The 20,654-nt window shown below is 35.2% G+C and overlaps 1 protein-coding gene and 1 long non-coding RNA gene across 4 annotated transcripts in view; one reads left to right on the forward strand and one right to left on the reverse strand.

The window, feature by feature from the left end:
- LOC121419098 (dual specificity tyrosine-phosphorylation-regulated kinase 4-like) overlaps positions 1–13,906 on the forward strand; it is a 37,951-nt gene extending 24,045 nt beyond the window's left edge. For 2 of the 3 annotated variants that reach the window (XM_041613412.1, XM_041613427.1), the window contains exons 2-14: positions 2,053–2,154; positions 3,760–3,953; positions 5,079–5,143; positions 5,637–5,800; positions 7,452–7,588; positions 7,935–8,075; positions 8,522–8,742; positions 9,140–9,312; positions 9,791–9,851; positions 10,484–10,613; positions 11,112–11,512; positions 12,152–12,291; positions 12,626–13,906. In XM_041613412.1, the coding sequence (XP_041469346.1) occupies positions 2,053–2,154; positions 3,760–3,953; positions 5,079–5,143; positions 5,637–5,800; positions 7,452–7,588; positions 7,935–8,075; positions 8,522–8,742; positions 9,140–9,312; positions 9,791–9,851; positions 10,484–10,613; positions 11,112–11,512; positions 12,152–12,291; positions 12,626–12,769 (2,073 nt within the window). In that variant the 3' untranslated portion in view covers positions 12,770–13,906. The remainder of the gene's footprint in view (positions 1–2,052; positions 2,155–3,759; positions 3,954–5,078; positions 5,144–5,636; positions 5,801–7,451; positions 7,589–7,934; positions 8,076–8,521; positions 8,743–9,139; positions 9,313–9,790; positions 9,852–10,483; positions 10,614–11,111; positions 11,513–12,151; positions 12,292–12,625) is intronic. The other variant, XM_041613420.1, reaches the window with a different exon arrangement.
- Positions 13,017–17,785, reverse strand: LOC121419118. Its single transcript, XR_005970556.1, has 2 exons — positions 14,843–17,785; positions 13,017–14,196 (listed from the first exon to the last, which is right to left on the reverse strand). It is a non-coding gene; the product is annotated as an uncharacterized LOC121419118 (long non-coding RNA).
- Between the last annotated feature and the right edge of the window lie 2,869 nt (positions 17,786–20,654).

Consider the following 20,654-nt stretch of genomic DNA (forward strand, 5'->3'; position numbering starts at 1 on the left):
TGCAATCAAAAGAAGAGTAGGCAAAATAACAATCGTCGGCGTGCGGATCGACTCCTGATCAATACTCCATTGTGCGCTGAACTGACCGACATGTGTTCACGTGAATCTGCGCAGAAAGCGTCACCGACTCTTTCAATGATCCCTGCATGCCATGGAAGCAAGAAGTGAGTGACCGGTCTGTGACGTTGAATGAGGAATAAAGCGTTCCTTTGCTCTATCTAAAGATAGGCCTTTGATATTGTGGCCTCGGCGAGTGTCATCTAAATAATGAGGTCTTTTGTAATGTCAAACTCTGGCAAAGCTATAGATTTTCAAACCTGTTGGTTCAATATTGACATGATAGAATAGTCAAGGCAATAACAAGATATAATGAATCATTCAAAGACAAAACATGTTGTTGGCTAGGGTGAGATCTGAACGCCGAAACAAACAATTTAAATCAAGTTGAATGGCAATGTATCATTGACCCAAACTAAGCCAAATCCATGCACCCTTGATCTAAAAGTTTAAGAATGGATACAATCTATGAAATAAAAGCAAATGAAAGGAAGTGCAAAGTTTATTTCCCTGCAATTAAATAAAAAAGATAACAAGATGATCTAGATATTGAATGAATTTCATTTTCTAAAATAACTGCAATTATGATAAGTGATGTGGCAATGATCATGATTATGAGGAGGAAAATAGAATATTACGTGGAAAAAATTACCAATAATGCAATAAAGAGCCCCAGAAGATACCCATTCATAGCAATGTTAAGCTTATCCACTTTTGCAGATTTGGCATGTAGGTTGTGAAAAGGACATGTAGCCCCTGAAAATTGAAGAAAAATGAATAATTTTCTACCTGGTGTATTTCTTCAAACCATTTTCATTAATTCTGAATACTAGTAGTTCGTTCAATACTAAGTTATAATCATTATTATTATTATATCAATAAGAATGAGGACATGTCTGGGTAATTACATTTACCCAGTATGCAAATGAAATTCTCTTCACCAATTTTGTTTTTATGAAAATATGACAGTAGAAATATTAATTCAACTCAGCTTAGTTGACTCCATCTTCAACTGGAAACAAATATCATGAAACCCAAACATGAAGCAGCCTGTGTCATTATCGATTTGGCTATTTTTGCCTCCACTGTGCAAGATGAATAGTATCAAGTCGAATTGTACAATCAAACAGCAGCCGTTTTTCTATCTTTAATATACGAGCACAACACCTGCCCGAGTCTATTTGTAATTCCGTAATGAATTTCACCTCTACACAAGATATGCCAGGATGTACACTGAGCTGTCAGTCGGCAACTTTAATTACCTCTGCTCTGAATGAATCGAAAGATAGTTTTGGTTGTCGAGTTTTGAATGGATGGTTAAATTTGGTGTCATGTAAAGTCAATCGTGTAGCTGTTTATTACATCTGATCACAGAGCATGTTGTCATTTTAAAGAATCAACTTGCTGCTGACCATTTTCAAATGTACTTTTAATACCACCCATATCAAGGGACGTAACGTGAAATGATATTTGAGTGACGGAATCACTCTGGCTCTTACTTGCGAAGAATTATCAGCATTGTGGGTTGTGGCAGTGGAAATTGAGTGAAATTGAAACTCCCATTGGATTTTATTGTATAGTTGTGGTGAAATGAAAACACTGATGGATTTTAAATCTGTGCGACATACATTTATGGGATGAAGACTTCAGGTTTATTAGAAGTAGGCAGATTTCTTCTTCTCTTTCGTTATATGCTGCTTTTCTTACTTACATCATTGTTATAATAGCGCTTTTTGCCAGAGGATACAAAGCGCAACCATTTTTACCCCCAGCTTTAGCTCGAGCTATAGCTTAATTCTACCGAGTACCCAGTTACCTCACCTGGGTTCAGTGAAGCACAATATGGATCTATTTCTTGCTGACCGAAATCATGGCATGCCTGGGAATCAAACCCAGACACTATTTCAAAGTCCAGAGGCTTATCCAGTAGGCCTCAACAATTAAATTTGAAACCAAATATAGTAATATCTGGTCTATTCTTGTTTATCCTAACAGACTCGAGAAAAGAACCACATAGGCAATGGAGCAGTCAAAGCCAGTCAGCCCATCCAGATCAATGGTGTTCTTGGACGGAGAGCTAATGGCCTTCAAAATGAGGTAAATAACAATCATTATCTTTTTTGATATAATAACTATAATAATAGCACCATTTTTAAATGGAAACGGCAGAAAATAATAGAAAACCATAGAAAAATTGGTCATTATTGTAGTTGATTTTGTAGATATTATTATTACTATCATTATTAGTGATAACAGATTTCATTTCTTGTATAAACAAATTCTAAATGGCTTTTTTCAAAAGGGCTTGGTAATTCCGAAATAATCAAATGTATTTCTTATGTTTAGAAATAGGATGCTGTCTTACTGACAAATGTGTCTTTCACAATTGCAGCAAAGCAAAAGCAATCAGTTAACCCGTTCGAATACATTGAAATCATTCAGTCTCCACATTTCTCATTGGCAGTAGTAACCTTGCAAGGAACCAATTAATACTTGTACATTTGTAGGCAGCACAAACTATTTTTCAAGAAGCCATTGGAAATACATGGACATCTCAAAAGCTTTCCATCAAACAGAATAGACAACCAATTAGCCTTGCCACTAGGGGATGTTATGGGAGAATCGTGATAAAGGAAAATTTTCCTTACCCATTAACTGAAGTCTCAATAACATGGGTGGTTGATTGTTAACCCACTTTAGCTCTGGCATAAATCCCATGATAGTGCAGCAAGAAAATGATGAAGGGGGGGGGGGGGGGGGGGGGGGGGGGGGGGGGGGGGGGGGAAGAAAATTAAGAGACCTTGTGTATTCATTTGTAAGAGAATATCGTGTTGAACCAATATTGCATGCCCTCCTTCTAGCTATTTTAAGGCTGAAACCCTAGCAGTGAGGATGCTGGAAGACTTTCTTGGATTCATTCTTTCATTCCATGAGGAGAAAGCCTGAAATTTGTCTCGGGGGCAAGCAAGGATCAGCATCGGGATGAAAGGAAGAAGCCACATGTATTAGAGCTTTTTACATTGGCCTTGGAAAGGGATATGGCGATTATGAATATCATGTTTACAGATAGTTATTGAATGGAAATATAGCAGTGGAATGAAAATGCGTTTTTAAGATTTATGAAAGAGAAAATATATGTTTTGATATCGCAGAAGAAGTGTTTTGAAAGGACAATTCCACAGAGAGAATTCTTTCCCTTTTTCTCCTTCTCCTTCTCTACCTTTTCCTTCTTTTTTTCTTCCTCCTCCTCCTCCTGCTCTTCCTCCTCCTTATCTTCTTCTCCTTTTTATCTAGACCATCTTATCAAGCTGTTTGACATTTATCAAGGCCTAATACTACAAACAGCAAGTGATATTTGTTCCTCTTGAATATAAAAACATTTTCTCATAAACTCCCTTTTCAGAGATCCCTTTTTCTCGCCCATTCCCTCTACTATGTCTCCTCTTCTCTCTCTTACTGTTCAACCTCAATTTTCCCCTCCCTATTATTTACTCCCCCTTCAGGGGCGTGATGAGCCAGACAAGGAGTAGCAGAAAATAATTCTAAAAAGGAGCAAACGAAGCAAGCGAGCAAAAATTTTGACCATTTAAATACACAACTTTAATTCAAGGCCCCCATCCGTATGCTCGTGCTCCCCTTGTTATTTTACTGTCTTCATTCTATTTTTTTTTGCATTTATGTCTCCTTTCATTGCACTATCAGAAACTCTCCAACAGTCTTCCACCGGCGACCTCAGGTCAGACCACGTTTCCTCAGCTTTCCTTAGGCCCTAAGAGCAGCACCATGGGGGAGTCCTTACCCCAGCTCACCAATGTTCAGGGGCACCTAGTGGCCTCTGGTATTCACCAGACAACCATTGGCGAACATATAAAGGCTCATAGACAACCTACCAAATTGTAAGTTTTTTTTTTTCTTTCATTTGTCTACTATACAGAGAATATGGACATCCCCCCCCCCCCCCGACAAAAAAAAGCCCCCTCTTAATACCTTTGAATATAATTTGAAATGGTAATCTGAGACTGGATCTGGGGAGTGTTTCATTAACATTTTTGTCTGATATGTTGTCAGATCTGACAAATTTTCTTGATATTGATTGGCTGAGAAGCACTGTTACTATGGCAACTGTCGGATAAAATGGGACTTGCCGGATAAAAGGTCTGACAAGTCCTTTCATGAAACGCTCCCCTGGAGTAGCATTTTTTTATTTTAGGGAATACATGTACATATCAATTTACATTTTCAGTGAAGGTTTTTATTTTTATTTAAATTGTTGAAATAGCTCTTCTTTTTTCAATATATTTTTAGTAAGAGCTTTGAAGGATTAATTTCAAACATTTTAAATGAAAGTGTATTTTAACACAAAACTATATGACTAGCAAACACTTTGTGATCCCATGTTCACTCCCTATGGAAACACACCATTCCCCCTCATTACACTGTATACATACACATGGTCCTGTACAGGGCATGGCCTTGTTTACCCTGGTGATACTTTCAACCAATCATGTCCATTGTCATTATGTTTTTACCAAGTTTGGTCAAGAGAGGGCAGCATTCTCAAAATGAGTGATGTTTGATATAAGCTATTTTGGAGACTTAACAGAATCTACTGGGGAGGGTGAGAGATGGAAGGAGGGAAGGGAAGAGATGGGAGTGAGAAAGGGAAAGAGAGGGGGACAGAAAAGGATTGAGAGAGAGAGAGAGAGAGAGAGGCAGACAGGAAGGGACATGTAAGGGGTACTGTATGCTTATTCACAATATTAGTAATATGGGGGTGAAGGGTATATATTAAAATTGCTCAACAGACTTAACTTTTAAATGATCACAATTATTTTAAGATATGTATTCTGTTTTAGTGCTTCACTATCTATCCACTTGACCTTTTTTTTCCAAATTTTATATCAATTTTATGTTAGAAAAAACTAATCTCATCTTAATGAATATGATGATAAAATGAACAGAAATGAAACGTATAGCTTCATTTATAGCATTTTATTGAATTCGATTTGATGTATTTACAGAGATGAACTGAAAAGAACATCTAAGAATGAAGGGAAAGAAGGCAGAGTACACATGAAACCGAATGGTAAGTTCACATTAAAAACTGTGATGTTAATTGGTGTACATAGATGACCATCCCAGTTGTTTTACTCCGGTGTTACTTTTAAGTCAAAATAGCACCTATTGGTGTAATTACATCAACCTTATTTGTTACTTTTTATTATTTGGTGTGTTTATGTTCAATATCACAAAATTTGTGAAATATTAAAAGAAAATGCATTTCAGACAAAAAAATTATCCAATAAAATGCAACTGTGCATAAATGAAAAATATGCCCATCAATCCTTTTGCTGGGTTTAGCATGTGTTTGCCAAACTTAATCTGCATGGTAACTTACCTTTATCTATGATTTCACTACTTTCAAAATCTTCATCATATGTTTTGTGCATGTCCTCAACGGACACAAAAAGTGATGTTTAAAACGCTGATAAACATGGAACCATTGATGAACCATTTCTTAGATCAACAGATATTCCTGGTTAGTACTCATTTCCCCTCTTTCCCCTTTATGATTACAGAAGCCATGATGTACTACCGAGACAAGCTGACGGTCTTTGAAGAAGCAGAGATCCTGGACTACCAGGAGGTCTGGTTCTTGGGCCCAGAGGCCAAGAAAGTCGAGGGTGTCCAAGGGGCGTCGCAGAACAATGGCTATGATGACGAGAATGGCTCATATATTAAGGTATGTTTCGTCATCCGGGCCCTGCGATATAATATTGATCAATTTCTTGTCTTCCTATTTATTTTCCTTAAGCGCTTAGAGACATTGTTTGTGATAAGCGCTATATAAATGTCGTTAATTATTATTATTATAGGACTGATTTTTAAGATTGATCGTGTACAATATTCAATGTAATTAATCTTAGATTGCTTCCCATTAATCAGTCACTAAGCTTCACGATGTTGGGCACAAGTGGGTGTTTCATTAAGATGTTCAGAAATTATTATTGACTTATCACACAACTGGTGATGAGCTCTTTTGATAAATATCCTTTTGTAGCTGACTTTAAATAGCAATAGACAGCTATCTGTAGATATGGGGGTATTCACTCAAAAGCTTAGCTTGTACGATGTGAACTAAACATTTAAAAGCAGAAAAACCCTTAAGAAAAATTCATGCCGCGATGGATATATGTTTCATGATTTATGCTATTGGTTTAACACCAGGGGCCTGTTGCATAAAACTTTTAACCTGAGAAAACTCTGGTAAAAACTGAAAACTAAGGTTAGTCTGATTTCTGCCATTGACTTTGACACGGGGCAAAAACTCCTGTAAAAACAACCTGAGTTTTCTCAGGTAAAAAAGTTTTATGCAACGGCCACTAGGGGGGTGTTTCACAAGGATTTAAGTATAACTTAGAGTAGCATTTAAATGCCTAGTTGCATGCGGTGTAAAAGACATCACCGCATTGGTCAGATCATGCCAAGAGGATGTGCGCTACTGCGTATTGATCAAATGCTCGTTGCATATCATATACATGTCAATATTTAACTGCGACTCTAGGTCATTCTAAATCTTTGTGAAACACCCCCCAGGTCAGTATTCAAAACGATCTTTGCCATTATCTCCTTCTGCACTGGCTTCTGTGTATCGACCTACAATTAACCCCCAATCAACTTTCATTAGCAAGAAACAGTAATATTACCAATATTGCTATGCCCCACCTTGTGTTACGAGGCCATTATGCTGGCTCATGGAATCGCGTAATGTTGATTTAATTAAAGTAGCCTTGAAATGAGTTTCAAACACAAAAGCTGGTAATTGTATGATCTAATTGGACCTGATTCATCAAAATGTCATGTTTTTAGTTTGACGTCATAAAAGACGATCAGCCTTTTGTTAGAATGTTGAGTGGTTGTTTCCTCAAATTGAGATATCGTGTTAAAAGGCAGCGGTTCATGGGTCTGTCCTAGATAGTTTGATTTATATAAAATCTTTTCCTTTTTGTGGGATAGAGAGGATTTAAGATGGATATGAAATGGATTTTGTTTTGCTTACTCATTAAAGCTGTTGTTGATTTAGGTTATACATATTTTGATCTGATAAGAAAAGAAAATCAAATTTATTAAATAAACATTTATTTTTTATTTATTTATTTACCGTCTGATTTAAGATGGATATGAAATGGATTTCTTTTAACTTTCTCGCTTCTATTTATGTAAATATGGGTTATCATGTGGTAAATATGGGTGACTTTTCATCATATAATGACGGTAACATCAGCCCCCAAAGATCAACTGAAAGAAATGGAATTGCACCAACACAGTTATTCAGGTTAAAAATGCTGCAATTATTGAATTTTTGAATTCATCATGATTAATTTTTTTTCCAGGTTTTACATGATCATTTAGCATACAGATATGAGATCTTAGAGGTCATAGGTAAAGGGTCATTCGGTCAAGTCGTCAAAGCCTATGATCACAAGCTAGGAGAGATGATTGCAATTAAGATTATACGCAATAAGAAAAGGTGAGTAGATTTTTTTCCCCCTGTTCACTGTTTTTAGCTCCTGAATTTTGGATGGAGAATAAACTGCTATTTCATATACCATGTATTCTTTCTTGAAAAAGATAATTCAGTGTGAATTTCTATATTGTACAGAAACATTAATTTGTAAAGTATGATTTTGATCATTACGAAGAACAATATTTATTTCAGAATGATGAGGTATTTTGGTCAGCAAAAACTGCATTTATTGCTTTGTAATATTATTTTACGCACTCTACAACAACACTTTTTTGTAAAGTGCAATTTGTTCATTGTTTATACTATGAATAATAATTATTATTATTGATTTTGTTTATTTTGTGATCAGATTTCACCACCAGGCATTAATAGAAGTCAAGATATTAGATGCACTAAGGAGAAAAGACAGAGACAACTCACACAATGTGATCCACATGAGAGAATACTTCTACTTTAGAAACCATTTATGTATCACCTTTGAATTATTAGGGTGAGTATGAACCTCAAAGATTTGGCTTTGAGAACTAGAGAAGGATTATTATACCTGAGAATCATTGAGGAGAAGAAAGGAGGAGGAGGAAGAGGATGATGATGATGGTGATGATGATGATGATGATGATGATGATGGTGGTGGTGGTGGTGATATATTGATGGTGTTGTTGGTAGTGGTGATGACGATGATGATGAGGTTGAGGTTGAGGATGAGGATGATGATTATGATGATGATGATGATATTGATGGTGTTGGTGGTAGTGTTGATAGTCATGATGATCATGATGATCATGATGATGATGAGGATGATGACAATATTGATGGTGTTGGTGGTAGTGATAATGATGATGATTATGAACATGAACACAATGATGAAATGAAACAAAATGTTTGTTTATCACTCGATGAGTAAATTCTACCATTTCTTTTATCCCAATCCTGCAGTATGAATCTGTATGAATTAATCAAGAAAAACAACTTCCAGGGCTTCAGCGTTGCCCTCATCCGTCGGTTTGCCTTCTCCCTGCTGCAGTGCCTACGCATGTTACACAAAGAACACATCATCCACTGTGATCTTAAACCAGAGAACATTCTACTCAGACAAAAGGGTCAGAGTTCAATCAAGGTCATTGACTTTGGCTCCAGTTGCTATGAACACCAGAGAGGTATGTTTACAGAGCAGCATGAAGATAATGAGAGTGAGAGAGGCGGACAGAGACAGAAGGAGAGAGGGGGAGCTAAAGACAGAGACAGACACTGATTGACAGAGAGATACAAAACAGACAGATGGAGTGAGAGAGGGAGAGAGAGAGATGCAGATACAGTCAGACGGAGCCAGAAATTCCTCCTAGAAGTGCCCCAAGTTAAAGAAATATTGACCAATATCCTCATTTGACTAACAAGTCTCTTTTTTCTTTATTTACTTGAGCTGAACTGTCATGTACTTAGATCAATATATCCAATCACTTATTAAGTTAGCCACCAGATAGTAACTTGCAAACAGCACACTTACGGGATTGAATTAATCATTTTTTTTTTCACTTCACATGCTCTTTTCTCCAGTGTACACCTACATCCAGTCCCGTTTCTACCGATCCCCCGAGGTGATCCTTGGGCTACCCTATGGTCTCCCTATTGACATGTGGAGCTTTGGCTGTATCCTGGCGGAGCTCTATACAGGCTACCCGCTCTTCCCAGGGGAGAATGAGGTGGAGCAACTAGCATGTATCATGGAGGTGAGTTAATGGCAGTAATAATACCCAGTAACAAGAGTTATTCGAGGGCAACTCCACCCTGATAATAAGTTGGTTTTAGTAAATGCAGAATAGAAATGGGGAAAAGTGGTAGTGAAAGTATGCAAGACTTGTGTTGGAAACTGTTGCTGTGGTAACAGCTTACGGTAGGGGTATTATTCACCTTCGATGATAGTTCTAGTTAATTTTCAAATTTTTTATTTTGTGACGTCAGACAAGAAGTTGTTATATGTTGTGTGATAGGATATATCATCAGACACACCATTTCATTACCCCTTCTCTTTGAAAGACAGTTGGAGTAAAATTCATTGCAAAAGTGTGTTTTTCAGTGTTTAACACGAGAATTGTTTAATAATCACTTTTTAGAATAAATTCTCGAGTTGATTTCAAGTAAGTAATTTTACTTGCTTGGTTCATTCATATGTAGATACCTCAATTTTTTTCAATTACTTTCCCTCAGATCTTTGGACTTCCTCCACCTCACATCATTGAAGAAGCTCAAAGGAGAAGACTATTCTTTGGTAAGAGCTTGACATACCTAGTTACGATCTCTCATAACATCAAATAACAAAGCATTACAGACAGAAATGGCTCAAAGCTCATTGAACTTTTTTTTGAAAGTTGCATTACTTCGACTGCAATTCTATTACAGTTGCATTGAGAAATAATTTAATCCTCTCCAGGCATGTTTTATCATTGGGACATAAAGGTCATTAAAAAGAACCAGCAGAGTCTCATGGGCAGGTGAAAGCTGTTTGTAAGTTAAGAGCGACTTTAAGAACGACTGGTGATCCTTTCTTGTGGAAAATGGTACATTCATCTGCAATGGTTTAGCGCATAAGAAAGGTCCACCGGTCGTTCTTAAAGTCGCTCTTAAATTATGAACAGCTTCATGAAACAGTCCCCTGATCTACATTCAAAAATTTCTGTTTGCAATTAAAGAAAGACCAATTTTTCTGAATAGCACTTTGCCATAGATTAATTGAACCAGTGAAATTGTTCTGTATAGCCAGTCATCTACAGACAGTTTTCTTTTACAAAATAATGCTCCAATGAGAAGCAGTATTCGTAAACACACAGAAAGGTGTCTTATTTGTTGGTGGTTGTTATAATTAATGTTTAGCAATGATCTTATTTGTATATTTTATGATAGATTCAAGAGGAAACCCAAGGTGCATTACAAACAGTAAAGGAAAGAAGAGGCGACCCAACACAAAGGATCTGGGTTATGCAGTCAAGACAGGCGATCCTCAGTTTTTAGACTTTATCAAGAGATGTTTAGAGTAAGCATTTTTTTTTTTTGGGGGGGTGGGGTATTGTGGAGTTTTGTGGCCCTGTGACTCGGTCTCTGGACAGAGTGTGTTGGGTGGGAATCTAAGCCATGGTGTAGTTTTTTTTAGGCAGCACTCAACCCAGGTGAGGCGAATGGGTACCCGGCAGAATTGATTCCTTGAATGCACTGCACACGAAACGGCAACTTTAGCTAAAGCTAGGGTAATGAAGTAATAATAATAGTGCACCTTGGAATAGAGAAGGTGTGATATAAATCCTGTTATTGTTAGTATTGTGGTCTCATTTCTCGCTGAAAGAAATTACTCAATTTCTGGGTTTTGAACCAATGGCCCAGGAGCTGGTCAAAATCAAGATATCCGCTGTAGATACCATGAAGATGATGTTACCATAATCAAAGTCTTTAGGAAATAAGGCTAAGATGTGATTCATTGTCCTTGCACTATTAAGAGTTATTTTTGATAATCTGATGTTGATTGATTGCTTCTTAGATGGGATCCCTCCCAGAGGATATCGCCAGACCAAGCCTTGCAGCATGCCTTCATCCAAGAGGGCATCCCACATGCCAAATCCAAGGACAAACACCGGTCATCCAACGTCACCGCTTCCTCCTCCTCATCCACCACCACCAACCACCATCATCATCACCATAGAAACAAGCATCAACACAGTACGCATCACCAGCAAACTGTCAGAGAGATGCAAAAGGAGGAAGCGGCATCTAAGGAGCAGGAGGTCAAGGGTGAAGGGTCAAGTGGAGGGGTCTTCCAGCTGCCGGCAGTGAATAAGGGCGTGGTCCAGGCCAAGGGCAGCGCCAAAGGGAGCGCCAAGGGCAGTGCAAGGGTGAGGGAAAGGAAGGAGAAGCAGAGCAACTCAACTAAGGAAAATACAGGTAGGTGAAGTGTCTCTGTAAAGATGGATATTTTTTTTCTGTTATTGTTTTAGACAAGAACAAGCCTATAGTTTGTTGCAATCCCTTTTACAATTAAGGATTAGAAGTAAATGAGAGTGCATCTGAGTTCTTCCGGAAACTTTGATGAGATCAATCTTTTTATTTTCATTTAATGATGTCTGCTTTGATTTGTTTTAATACTTTCTTTCTAAGAATTATTTGGTAATCGAATGGGTTAATTTGTTTTTTCCTAATTATACTTTATCAAAATTAAGTATGATATAGAGAAGAGAACAGACAATCCAAGCATTAATTTGCTACAAAATATATCAGTGTTACAAAGTAATTTCATCATTTCAATATATCAAAAGTTAAATTACATATCTTGCATCTTTTCCTTACTTACAGATGATTCTTACTTGCTGAGAATAGTATGGTACTGGTAAATCCTTCTTCCCCAATGATGTTTTATTGAGACGGAGTATAATTTTAGATAATTAATAGACCATCCAAGCAACCGGTGCAACCATGAAAAATAATTTGTAACCAAATATGTTGTAGTTACTGGGTGATACAAATTCATAGCATGATTGCAATGTATGTTATACTGCATATCGTTCATCTTTTCTGTGTTTACAGAAGATTCCTCAGAAGTCCTGAAGAAAAATGGATTGCGACTTTCAAGAGAGAAGTCTAATCTAAATACCAAGTCTGATTTTGTCATGCCACCAATTCATCTTGGGAACGTTGACCTGACAGCAGAGAAACCAGTTAATAAGGTTAGTTTAGAGATAGGGGTAATAATGATAACAATATTAATGATGTATTATAATAAACATGATGCTTCTCTATGTATTCTTTAATATAGAAAAAACTTGTATCATGATATAACAAAGAAATGAGCCAAAATATGCCTATTACATGTATTTACTATTTGATCATGCAAAGAAATTTTTTATGAGTTTGTTCCAAAGGGTTGGTCCAGTTACACTAAACAATCTGCCACCATAAAAGAATGTGTGAGTTTAAGGGATTAAAAGGGTGATTTCTTTTTACCCGAACAAAGCATTGCCATCATGATTTTTTTTTCTGTCTAATTTGACAATCTCACAGGTCAAGCCACTTCTTGCGGAAGATAAAGCCCCCTCTATGGAGGTCATTGAGGTTGAGGATTCGGAGAAGATTATTGAAAACTTAGAACTCGATGAAAAGAACGAGACAAAACAAAGCGGCCAATTCTTACCGCGGATTGTATAGCGTAGGAGGACAGTTGTTACCCTTGTTTGTAGAGCACAGGACTCATTAGAGGTAGACTAGGAACAACTGCATGGCTCAGCAGTGAGGACTCCTTAGGAGCTGTAGTTTGTAGAAATCTAGTGGAATGGATCCTATATGATGATCTCAAGGGTGCCTACTTTTAAAAGGAAGGGGTCATATGCCCATGAGGACGAAAACAAAGAAGATCATATCTTCAGACCTGCACCCATGCACCTTTTCTTTGAGCTCAGAGGATCACGATTCGGACATCTGTATCATCCATCAGTCGTTGAAGAATGATGAAATATGTCATCATGTTCTGATTGGGTGGTGTGCCTATCTGAAGACATCACACATCTGTGCCACTCAGTCTTTGAAGGTTGATTGCACATGAGAGTCACCGTGTTCCGAGTGAGTGGTGTGATCAGAAGTGCCTATCTGAAGACACCAGTCAAAGACAACACCTACCATTTGTGCACATTCAGCATCATTTTCAAAATTTTACACCATCACCACCAATCATCACCATTCCAGCTGAAAGTCAAGTATAAAACAGAAAGATAGATTCCATTTGAAAGTCAACATTGAAACATGATCACAAGTGCCTACCTGAGGATATCATTCAAGGAGCTCATCCAATGTTTTCACCATCATTATTATTAGTATTATTTCTTTGGTGTCACCTGTCCCTGGGAGGGGAACAGCATCAGCATCTTTTTTCTTCTTTTTGCATCATCTTCATTGTCAGTCATCAAATTATGGGAAGTTCCAGTTGTCATTCTATCAAGAACTGACTACCCAAAATGCCTCATTTAGGATACCTATCAGAGACTGCATCCTGGAACCATGAGGCGAAGGACATGAGATAAGATTTCTCCAATATATTGCATATACTTTGGTCAGAACATAGGGAGATATCCTTGACCCAACCTTAATCAGTAAATGCACTTTGATTCTGAGATTTCACATTCAGAACTTGAGGGGGGGGCTTCTTTATTAATAGCACTATTACATCATGGACCTACCACATCTGTACTTTAGGTCCATGACTACTTAGATCTGTATGTCTGGCACTTAAGGATATAGACTGACATTGTTTTGCAGTACAAGTCAAGTTCCATTTTGAAATACAAACACTCACAAAGATACATGTGTACATACAAGCCATCCTGTAAAATTGTAAGAACATTTTATTCTTATTTCAAAGTACAAAATAAATTGTTGAATTTAAAGGTATATCCAAATAAAACAAAAATAGATATGTTTTATATTTTAAGATAAGAAAATTATAAACTTTTCTTGCCCTGTTTGCCATGGCATGTGAATCGGAACAACAAGAATTTGAATTTGAAGAGGATCATTGGCAGGTATCTATCACTGCAATTTGACCCACCTTACCCCAGTGTTTTTCACTGCATATGCACCACCTTGAAGATGAAGTATTTCATCAATATTGCAGTGCCTCAAACTGTGATGCCTAAATGATGTGCCTTTTTTAAAGGGGTGGTCCAGGCTGAAAGTATTTATAGCTTAATAAATAGAGTAGAATTCACTGAGCAAAATGCCGAAAATTTCATCAAAAACGGACAACAAATAGCAAAGTTATTGAATTTTTAAGTTTAGTAATATTTCGTAAAAACAGTCGTCATGATTATTCATTAGGTGGGCTGATGATGTCCATCTCCACTTGTTTTTTTGTATTTTATTATATGAAATTAAGTTTGTTCAAATTTTTTCCTCCAAGAACCAGAAAAATTTGATTGACAACTGATTTAGTGCATTAGATATTTATTGCTGCAACTTTTTTCATTATAAGGGAGCCATATTATTCACACAGGTATGAAATAATGAAAAAATTATGATTTTATGTAATAACATAAGAAAACGGAAAGTGGAGATGTGACATCATCAGCTTGCCTAATGAATATTCATGATGACTGTTTTCACAAAATATTGCTAAACTTTAAACTTCAATAACATTATTTGTTATCCTTTTTTGGGGAAATTTTCGTCGTTTTGCTCAGTGAATTGTACTCTGTGTATTAAGATATAAATATTTTCAGCCTGGACCACCCCTTTAAGCTTTGTTATTTTTGGGGAAGGGGGGACACTGGTGAATATTAGTAAGATGATATAAACATGGCCTGATTAATATTAAGAATGAAAGGAATTTAACACAGTCCTGAAATATATCTTGGCTCTATCAGTCGGTGACCTTTTTATTTGAAACCAGGAGGAGGTGATTCACTGTATGCTAAGATCAATTTTCGAAGCTGTAAACCACTCAAATTACAAAAGTTTGTTCCCATCTCACTTAAGATTAATTTCAGTTGTTAGGTGATAACCTGAGTGGTTCTGATTCTTGTCTTTCAATTAGAGTCGTAGGATTGAGTCTCAGGGTCCGAAGACTAGGAGTGGGATCAGCTTTAAGATTTAGCTTTAGGTTTAGGGTATTTAATAGGGTTAGATTTTTAACCAGTTTACCCTAGAATTAAACAACAAAAAAACAGATTGACCCAAAAAAGTTTTGACTTTTCAGCCTATGGCATGTCAAATAATTTAATACGCAATTCCCATATTGCAAGATAACTTTATTATTAAAAGTAACAATGCTAAACAATTAGTTTATTGGTAGAACCCATATTGGTTGTAAAAATGGTCTTGCATCATTGAAATTGTTTTCTATTACCGGTACCCAATATTTTTAAAGGCCTATCAGCCTGTAATTCCATGCTTTTAACTTGAATGCCTGGGTTTCCCTAAGCAAACGAGCCAAAATACCCCTGCCATTTGCCAGACTCTATTATATCATTGTATCTGTAAGATAAACAGCAAATTTTATTTTGATTTTTTGATATCTCTTTTCTCAGTTTTAAATGCACATCTCTTGCACTATGCATCAACTCCATGTATTGTTTCTGTGGTGTATTTTAGAAAGATGTACCGTTATTGTATGGTTTGTAATGCTGCAAGTATAATAAGAGGAAGATGTATGTCGTTTGTACCTTTATTGATATTACATTTAAGTGCCTTGTATTTTTCACTCACAAATTTCACAATCGTAGGAATTCATTTGATGAATAGGATTTAGGATTACTTTTATACCATTGTTGTAGATATTAAAATAGTTTGAATATGTGAAATCAAATGAAGGTTGTAAGAACGAGATTGACTTTGAATTTATTTATCTGAATTAGATTCAATTGGATTGGTTATTATTTTATTACGATGGCCACATGATTTCAAATGACAAGACATTGATAAAAAAGTCATCCTTAATATTGAATATTCCACTATAAATAATGTAAGAGCACTTGATTTTACCAGAATATTAATTGATCGATAAGTTAATGCATTGAATATTATGTGTGCATTGGCACTTATGCATGATTTTTAATCAGGTTTAGCTCTTTGTGAAAATCCCCCTAACTTTCATAATTTTGTCACAATACAACACCACTCACAGGAAGCATGTCTGCATCACGAAGCACTTATCACAAATTTAATTTATGCAAACTCCTTACATTGATTTATTCTGTTGTTTCTCACTCTCTTGTTACATGTGCCATGTATGAACAACATTTTAGAAAATAAGGAATTAAATCTCTTTATTTTCATGCCAATAATATTTCAGAATTGTACATTTATGTAACATAGCATTGAGTGCCAGCATATTTATGTAAATATTATGCAAATTTTATTTCAGAATGAAAAAGTATTATGTGTTTTTTTTGCAATTTAAGAAAAACAATAGCAATTGGTTTGTAAATATTTGCTATTTTATGTCACTTGTTATACTGACTCATTGAAACCTTGCAATTTTTGTAATGTTTACTACATTCTTATATGTTCCTTGAATTTGTATTGTCCGTGATAGTACTTAAATGGTTTGAATGTATTTCAATTTTGAATTTGAATGTTGAAAGCAAAGTTCTAAACACCCTGATTTGATGCTAGTAATTCTTTCTTTATATTTCTCCCTAGAGTGGCAATAGAATACAAATGACACACAATTTGAGTTATTGATATATTCATTGTATGCTTGAACGCTTTTTCACTGTCACAGCGAATTGGCGCATACACAAACTACTAAAAATAATGGGGGTTTTAAGATGATATTATGGCATTATTCCATATATGGTATATTATGCCAGATTGACCTTATCTGTTTACATGGGTATGCCGTATATTTAAATAATTATCACAATTTTCAGCAAACCAGGCTGTTTGAATTGGGTCAATAATTGATATTGAGAGGTTTCAGTAGGTTAGAAAACTTAAAGATATTAATTCAACATTGAATGAATTCAAACATTTTTTTTATGTGTTGGTTACTCGTGTGATGCTTTACTTTTGTGTTGAAAACAAAATTATTTGAAGTATTTAAATTGTATAGTAGCTAAGTATTGTTAGAGACTCAAGTGCAATTTGTGAACGAGAAAGAAGATTATGATTTGTTTTGTTCTTAATGATCTTATTTGTTTTTTAGTAGTCAACTCTTAGTATTTTTAATACTTTGGAATATATGCAAATGAATGATTTAAAATCATTCTTCAAAACTAACATTTCTGATAAATTTTCCATAATTTTGATGTCTTTTTAAGTATCTGTGAAACATGGTATCACATTCAGGTTACTTGATTTTCTCTTCTCTCTCAGCAGTACTCACAAAGGTTCAAAATGTGATACATTATTTATGAATTATCTCATTTGTGGATTATTCAGTAAGACTCAGTATGATGTCCAACCTTATTCTTATAAACACGATTGTCCTGTGTTTTTGGTTTGGTTTTATCTACCATATAAAAATCACAACAAAATTCATTGCACAAGATATGAGATTAAATATAAATATATAAGCACTTAAAAGTATACATATGGATCACTCTATTCAGAACCATTGATATAATGGCTCTGTTCTTCCTAGAGGTCTAGTCGAATAGGGAGTCATGTCATAATCCTTTATAAAAAAACACATTTGCAGATATCAGTGATTTTACTGTTTAATCCAGAATGGATACTCTCCTTGGATCTGATTATTATAAATTCTTATTTTCCAAATGACATATATTCAGTGAAGAAAGAGATCAGCTTTTTGTTTTCTTGATCTTGTTATCTGATTTTATCGCAATACCATTGCAATGAAAAAAAAATCCTTTGATAGAGGAGTTTCAAGATTTAATTTCCCATGAACGGGATGGGAAAATAATCAAATGATCAGTTTAGAGACAAATTAAAATGGCCTCCTTTTTTGCAGCTAATTTTGACACCCCACTCATGATAATCAGTAATTCCTCATAGAATCTGTGACAAATTTAAATGACTCTTTATTATTGTTATTCGTCATCCAAGATGCACAATTTACTCTTTAATGCCTTTGATAAAAAAAAGGAAAATTGAAGATTCAGCGTTTAAATAATATTGAAAATCTATTGTGATACCTATTCATGTTTTGTTTTTATTTATTATCATTATAATTGTTTTTTTTTTAATTTGTATTACAATTAGGATTTCACCGAGATATCTCGTTTTGCAATTTTATTGCATCGATTATTCTTCAGTGGCCTAAAATAAGCCTTATCAGTGTTCAACCGCCCAATATGTACAAATTTTTGTGTGAAAAAAAGAGTGTTTTTGAAAAAAAAAAAGTACATGTCATATAATAAGATTTCATGTCACAGTTTTTGTTCTTGCATATTTTTTACATGTAAATATAATGTACTTCAAACAAACTGAAACAAATGTTTTAAGATTTTGTGTTCAGTTCAGAAAAGATTTTCTTTGTTTCCTGCTTTTCTTTTAAATCGATCATTCACTTTTTATGAGGTATTCTTAATAGCAATCACTGGCCAAGAGTATGGTCACATTTTTAGAAATTCAATAATAATACTGTATTGTTGCTTTTCAGTGTAATTTGCTTTGTACTATTAGGAAAAAATATACAAAATCAGCAATTTCAAACTGATATTAAAGTTAAACATACTTCTTCTTTTTTTTAATGGGAAGAGAAAAAAAAGGGTCAAAATGTGTTGCTTATATACGCATTATCCCATATCAGAATCAACAAAATTTGCCAGTAAAATTGCAAACCTTTTATAAATGTAAAACGTCTACACAATGATATTATCTCTGAATATTGTTCCTAGATACTTTACGATATAGGCCATCATATTTTTTTTCCATTTGAAGTAGAACATTCTATATCACTGTATGACTCAGATGTGCACCTCATATGTATTTTTTAAATATTTTGATTGCTCAATTTGTTGAATGCTAAAAGATCTCCCTTTGCCTCCTCTTCTTTTTCTACCCCCCCCCCCCCTATCTGCCCTTTGTTTTCTTCCCCCTCTCTGCCCTTTGTTATCTTCCCCCTCCCCTCTCTTTCTCTCCCTCTCTCACTCATGCTATCTCTCTTCTCTCTAGTATCTCAACTTCTCTCTTCTGTCATTCAATCATTTTTCAAGTAAACAATGTCTACGCCCCCGATAGACATGTCTCATGAAATTTGAATTGTACTTGTATTTGAGACTGTGAAAGTTATTCATTGTTTGCACACAGTACACCAAGTAAACCAAATAGGTATATATATTTTGAGATGTTTTGCTCCTGTATGGCAAGCTATACATGCATTTTCATTCCTTGGTGTCACAAAATTCCAATCTGGCAAATCATACAATGTTTTTACCTCTGTATACTCGCAAACTACCAACAAATTTACACTGTTATCTTGTTTCTGGTAGAGAGAATCACATTCAGCTTTAAATCATTCAATGATGATTACCTCACGGTTAAAGGAGAGTTACTGCCTCCTCAATTATTCCATCCATGTTTTGAAATCCACCTTTATCTGTTTGTATTCCAGTACAGTCTTATATAATTCACCTTGTGTTTTTGTGTAATACTGATATTTGATATATATATATTTTGTGATCTCTGATATTTTGTTGTGACATTCCGCTTCAAGTCCATGAAAGATTTCTATGAACGTATATTACATTTGTGGATAAAAGGGCAGATATTTTGTGTTTTACTGTGCCGCATATTGCAAGTGCAGGTTGCTATTTTGCTGATCCTAACTGAGAATATATAATCTCAAAAAATATATATATTTGAAATATTTTGAAGATTCCTGAATGTCAATTTTCTTCATTTGTTGTGGAAGTGTACTTTTTGTAGAACTTGTGTGTGTGTGTGGGGGGGGGGGTTGATGGATAACAAAGTGAAGAGATTAAAATAAATGTGTATGTTTCATGTTACATATTGATAAAGTAGGAGAATTCTGGAATATAGGTAGGGGCAGTTTGCTAAACACAGATAAAATCCAGAGAGCTCATTAGTGTTTTACTGACACTGTCTAATTTGCTACTGAAATACTTATTGCACGAGAGCACATTTGTCATTCAAAATAACCACAAGATTCTTCATAAATTATCTTTTCCTTCAAAATTTATGTGCATTGTTCTTGAGGGGTCATCAGGTTTTCAAAACTATCCCTAAAAGTGTTTAATTTGTTTTTCTTCAAATTTAGTCAAATATTTACATATTTTCAGGTCTTTCTTTGAAAATGTTACAACTGACTATATATCTATTTCATTTTATCTATGTATTTTTTAACACAAATAAATAAGGGTAGCCCAATCAGGAAACATGCCGGGTTTTTCTGGGACTGTTTGTAAGAAATTAATAAATATACATGTATACAATCTTGACAACAAATTAAGATGTGAACGAGAATACAAGTATGACTGTTGCACATACCAAATCATAAAATTTAGAGATCTAACCATCCAGTTAATCATTTAGTGCACTAAAATACAGACGAATATTGTGGAAAGATACCCCAAGTAAAAGCACAATTTATGAAACTCGTACACATCATTTTCAG

The sequence above is a fragment of the Lytechinus variegatus genome, chromosome 1, assembly GCF_018143015.1.
Source record: "Lytechinus variegatus isolate NC3 chromosome 1, Lvar_3.0, whole genome shotgun sequence".
Classification (NCBI taxonomy): Eukaryota; Metazoa; Echinodermata; class Echinoidea; order Temnopleuroida; family Toxopneustidae; genus Lytechinus; species Lytechinus variegatus.